Source organism: Astatotilapia calliptera, chromosome 6, assembly GCF_964374335.1.
Source record: "Astatotilapia calliptera chromosome 6, fAstCal68.1, whole genome shotgun sequence".
Taxonomy (NCBI): Eukaryota; Metazoa; Chordata; class Actinopteri; order Cichliformes; family Cichlidae; genus Astatotilapia; species Astatotilapia calliptera.
This window is the reverse complement of record NC_137427.1, coordinates 7465214-7471101: the sequence shown is the minus strand read 5'-3', so window position 1 is coordinate 7471101 and position 5888 is coordinate 7465214. Positions and strand designations below refer to the sequence as shown.

The window sequence follows — 5888 nt, the reverse complement described above, 5'->3', positions numbered from 1 at the left end:
GTGTCTCCCACCTGTGTGTAATCTCCCTGTGTTCTCTGAGTGTATTTAAGTTGTATTTTCTGTCTTGGTAATCGCTGGTTCGTCTGTGTTGTTTCCCCTCGGTCTCCCTGCGTCTCCCCGTATGTATTTCTCCGGACCTCCCTGCATCCTCATTCTGGTTTGTCTTATTAGTTTACCCAGTTTAGGTTTCCGGTTTCATGTTTTGTCGCCACCGCTGTTTGTACTCACACCCCTGTAAATAAACACTCATCTGCACCAGAGCTGCCGCATTTTGGGTCCTATTTCATATTCCACACGGCTTGCCCCGGCAAACCGTGACAGATATATTTAGATGCAGTCATATAGTATATCAAGTATTAAGTGTTCCTGTATAGAAACCCTATGTGTACATACACATGCCTATATATATGAAAGAGGGGGGAAAAGGGGGAAGGAAAATGAATAATACCTGAGGGGGAGTAGGTCAGGCCAAGCAGGAGAGTTTCTGGAGGTTAAAAAAAACAAAAGGCCTTTGGGGATTGCCCTGAGGTAGCGTTGGTTCCAGGCACTTGTGCTCCACATGTGATGTCACCTGGTGAGAACAAAGGGCACATAATGCACAACGGTCTTGTCGCGTTTATGGATGAAAATGATAGTTGCTTTAATGACAACCCCTGCTACAGTGTCAGCCCGAGTCACTCATAATCTTATTCAGAATCAACACGACAGAAAAAAAGGTTATTCGTGGCATTAAACAAAAAAAAATTAAATAACATTAAATAAAAATGTCAAGCAAATATAGATATATTTACTCAGACATATGCAATATCCATTTTTATGAAACCCAGACTTTTGAAAGAAGTTGGATGCAGGTCATTCAATTAAAGCTCTTCTGACTTCTAAGTTTTTTTTCCCCCTCTTCAAGGACTTATTACATCACTCTTTTTCTTCAAATCATCTTTATTTTATCACCTTTGGAAAGCTTTTTGTTTTTCAATTTGTGCATGCTTTGCAAGTTATATCGGTCTGCCTGCAGTGTATGCTTGGTAATTTTGCTTTGTTTCCATGCTATAACTCCATAAGTGTGTGTGGCCCATCTACCATATATTTATAATGACGTAGATTGGGGCCCTGGGTTCTTTTCTCTTATTACAGTATGAATTGAAACTCAAGATTATGTAACTTAAATTACCCCCAGAAAATAAATACAAATTAATAATGCACTAGGATCATATGCTTGAATGACTTACATCTCATAGCAATACGCAAATATTTTTCACCATAAACAAAATGAACCTACTGAGTACTTAAACTTAAAAGTGTCTGTTCACTGATTCTAATTAAAAAAAAAAAAGTCCACTTTTGTTTAGTTGTTCAACTGAAATTTCAGAGTAATTTCATCAATTAACAATAACTATCTTATTTTAAGCCGTTAAAACAACATAAGGGAAAGTAAAAGTCGCAGGACTGAATCATAGCTGGGGATCGTTGTGACCCCAAACTTAATGGTCGCTTCGCTCCATCTGAAGTAAACAAACGGGGTAGTAGCTTTGGAAAGTCACGTGTCCAGCAGAGAAGACTCTGGCAAGCAGGCCTAAACTCCGAAGCAGCGCAGAAGCTCTCAAGAACAGCTGCAGAATATATGGGGTGTGTCTGGGCCACTTTGGGCACTGCGTGTTTGCTGTCCACTTTCAGGCCACCAAAATGTCCAAACAGGGCAACTAGCTGCTCACAGTCTGGATGTTCTGCCAGTTAGCCACCACTTTATCAATAAACAGTAAACTTCCATGCAGCAGACTTCAGGTCGACATTCGCTGCTTTGCAATGCCAAATAGTTCCTGGGTTATCTAACCGACAACCCAAAACATTTGCAGTAGAGCTGGGCGATAGAACGATAACGATATGTATTGCGATATAACTTCTTCTCGATAGGAAAATACAACTATCGCGATAGACCTCATCTCTCTCTCTTCCTCTTTAAAAAAAAAAAAAAAAAGGAACAGCCAATCCAAATTAAGTAGCACAGAGCCAATCCACGTCACGTGCCTTGTTACGTACAAGTGCCAAGCCGCACGTGCGTATTTGTTTGCGAAGCAGCTAACCACCGTGTCGACCGGGTAATGGAGAAAATGAGTGTACCAAGTAGAGAAAAATCGACCGAGAGCTCGGGTGACCACGTTACCGAAGAGAACACGGATGACGGTTCGAATGCCGAAGAGATTGTCGAAAAGTAGGGCCAGAAAAGTTCCGTAGTGTGGAGATATTTCGGCTATTTGAAGTCTGACAAAAAACAGAGTAGCACGCACTGTAAGTTGTGCCGAAAGCATGTTCCCACTAAGTCTGGAAATACAACAAACCTTTTTCATCACCTGAAGCAGTGCCACCCACTAGAGCACGCTCAATCTCTGACTGAAAGTGCTAATTTGTCATCGAAAACAACCAGGGGAATCCCTGCGAAGCAGCAACAGTCAATTGAGTCGGCTTTCTCCAGCGTCTTACCATATGACAAAAAAGCTAAGAGACATAGCGACATAACGAATGCCATAGCCTACTGTCCTGCTAAAGACATGCTACCAATAAACACGGTCGAAAATGAAGGATTCAAGCAGCTAATTAAGGTACTGGATCCTCGTTACCAACTCCCTGGACTTAAACATTTCTCTCAGACAGCGCTTCCAAAGCTATATAGAGAGCGCCGTGAGGCTGTTGAGAAGGAGCTACAAACTGTATCGTTCTTCGCTACTACATCTGACATGTGGTCAAGTCGCACGTCAGAACCTTACCTTAGCCTTACTGCCCACTATATCGACCAAGACTGGAATCTGAAAAGCAAATGTCTTCAAACTGCCTACCTTCCCGACGACCACACGGGTGAAGTAATTGCATTAGGACTGTCAGAAGCGCTTGCATCCTGGGGACTGAGTGAAGACAAACAAGTCTGCATCACAACCGATAGTGGGACAAATATAGTGAAGGCCACATCCCTGAATAACTGGACCCGGCTGCAGTGCTTCGGACATCGACTTCACTCAGCTATCGGTAAGTTGGGAAGCAGAATAAAATTAAAAATGCCTTTTTTAATTGTGTTTTTGAGCCCATGTAAATATATTAAAAGCTAGAGATCTAAATCACTTCCATGATTATTGTTAAAAAATAAACATCAGAAAGAATATTCTTCATGTCAGCCTATTTATTTGAAGTAATAGTTGCTGTTGGCATGCATAATAGGCAAATATTCAGTCACTCTTCAGTGTAAATCAAGTTGACAAAATGTGCCAAATAAAATTTAGAATTTTGGGATTCTATCAGGATCCCAATTGGCTAATACAGAACCTCAGCTCTTTTTCCTATAAAGAACATTAAATTATGATTCCACCAAATAGGGCAATTCAAGACAAAAAGAACAAGTGATGAAAACGTCAAATATAACAATGATGTTGATAACACCAGCCTCTGTCACCTTTTTAAATATAAGAAAAAAAAATTTGGACAGTCTGTCAGAAAAATTTAAAAAAGTAAAAGTACAATAAAAAAAAGTACAATCATAGCAAGTAAGTGGGTTTTCAGGGCAGTGAATTTTATTTGTGACTGAAAAAAAAATCAAAAATCTTAAATTAATTTCTGAGGTTAATATGTGCTATTATTTACCTTTTTATCCACAGAAAAAGCCGGCAAAGACAAGAGGGTGGAGCGAGCTGTGGCCGTGTGTAAGAGAGTGGTGGCCGCCTTCAGTTTCTCTTGTAAGAAGAAAAGGGAATTGGCTGCTGCTCAGGAGGAGCTTCACCTCCCCCAGCACAAGTTAGTGACAGAGTCACCCACCAGGTGGGGCTCACGCCAAAAAATGGTTGGGAGGGTTCTGGAGCAACATAAAGCTATCTCTCAGGTCCTCAGTGCAGATAAGAAGACCAGGCACTTGGTTCCCTCCTGGCAAGATCTAGATGTTCTGGAGTCTGTGCATGTGGCCCTGAACCCACTACTGGAATTCACAGATTCACTTTCTGGAGAGTGTTACGTGAGTGTGTCCTACCTCAAGCCGATGCTTCACCTTTTCAGAACACAGATTCTGAAACCATCTGAGGATGAAACACAACTTACAAAAGACCTTAAGATGACAGTCATGACATACCTTGATGAAAAGTACAATCACCAGATTACAAATGAACTGCTTGATGTTGCAACCCTGGTAGATGTAGTACAATACATTAATGCAGAACACGTTGATGCCATCAAAATGAGAGCAGTGTCTGAGATGTTGGGGCAAATTGAGCACCCGTCCACTTCAGCTGGAACGGAGGAAACAGAAGATGGTGGAGCTGCTGCAGTACTACCAACCCAGAAGAAACAGAGAAAGTCACTGGGCAGCTTCTTTAAGAAATCCCACCCCACCAGCACAGGGCTCACTGAGAAGGAGACAGTTGAAAAGGAGCTTGAAAAGTACTTGCTGGCACCTGATGCAGACAGTGAAATGGACCCACTTGAGTGGTGGAAAATCAACGACAGAAGCTTCCCAAGAGTTAGCTGCCTGGCAAAGCGCTACCTGTGCATCCCCGCAACCAGCAGCCCCTCTGAGAGGGTATTTAGTACAGGGGCTAATATTGTGACTTGCCACAGGGCCGCTTTAAAGCCTGAAGCAGTGGATAGACTTGTCTTCCTGTCCCACAACCTGTAGGCTTTTGTCAGACTAAAGTTTTATTTTTATATATATATATATATGTTGCACCTTGGATGTGTACCTAGGATTTAAAGAATGTTCTGTTAGCATCTTTATTTTAAAACTGTTTGAAAAGCTAAGCTATACAACAAGGAGAGTGAGAATTTCCATTTAGTTCTCAGTTCATTTGATATTGACAAAAGTTAGTTAGTCAATTTTGTCTGTTCTTCTGTAAAACAAACTAAGATTTATTTTTAGAATTAATATTTTGTTTCTAAGTGGAATTGACAATTTAGTAGTCTGTTTTGTTTGTTCTATTTTCAAACTTAAACGCTTTAGCGGCTGCCTTTTGTGTAGTTTGCAATATTTGCCTCTATTTATCTGAAACTGAAGTTTCATTTTCCTTAAGTACATCTGCCCTGTTTAACTTATTATGGGAAATAAATATTTAAATCAAAACAAGCTGCTGATTATTTCACATTTTACTTGTGAGCAATGGCACATTTAAATCTTACAAATTTAGTTATTTGGCTTATATCATGATATATATCGTTATCGCCTGAAATGAAAAAAACATATCGTGATATGAAAAAATCTTATATCACCCAGCTCTAGTTTGCAGTCATAAACTGTAGCTTTAAATCACCACAGGATGCCTCTCGCTTCTGCGTTAGCTCCTCTAGTCGTCTCACTTTGCCTGCTCCGAGACGCCACACGTCTGCACTTGTGTCTAGTTCACCTCCACTGGGACAAAACTGAATTATCAAAGTAACACGTTTTTTTAAACAAAATAAATATAACCTTTACATTCTTATCATTTTAATCATGGATTGCATCACACAACAAAGCATACATTTAACTCTTTTTAACTTTGCAATATTTATCTTTTATGAACTGCGTATTTATAACAGTTTCCTCTTTCTTTCTTTTTTCTTTCTTTCTTTTTTTACTAAGCTACATATATATTCTGTCTTTGGTCCCTTTGAGCAACAAGATGCTCTGAAAGATGCTCTATATTGCCAAGCCTTTCAATATCTTAAAATTCAAATGAATGTCTGAAATCAGGAGAGAAGTAAACCTAAATAGGTACTTTAGAATTCGTGTAAAGAACGAAGTGTGTTAGATAGGAGGACATGGTGGGTATGTTGAAAAAAATGGGTTTTATTTACCCTAAAAATGAAAAAGAAATATACAAAATGAATTAACACTGGGCACTTAAAAAAAGTCAAATGAACAGAACTAAACTACAGTCAAAATA

The 5888-nt window shown here is 39.7% G+C and overlaps 1 protein-coding gene across 1 annotated transcript; it reads left to right on the top strand.

The window, feature by feature from the left end:
* The first annotated feature begins 2099 nt into the window (after positions 1–2099).
* On the top strand, positions 2100–4648 carry LOC113023396 (E3 SUMO-protein ligase ZBED1-like). Its single transcript, XM_026169399.2, has 3 exons — positions 2100–2209; positions 2423–3018; positions 3642–4648. Exons 1-3 carry the CDS (start codon positions 2100–2102, stop codon positions 4646–4648), a joined length of 1713 nt encoding a protein of 570 aa, XP_026025184.2.
* Positions 4649–5888: the final 1240 nt, after the last annotated feature.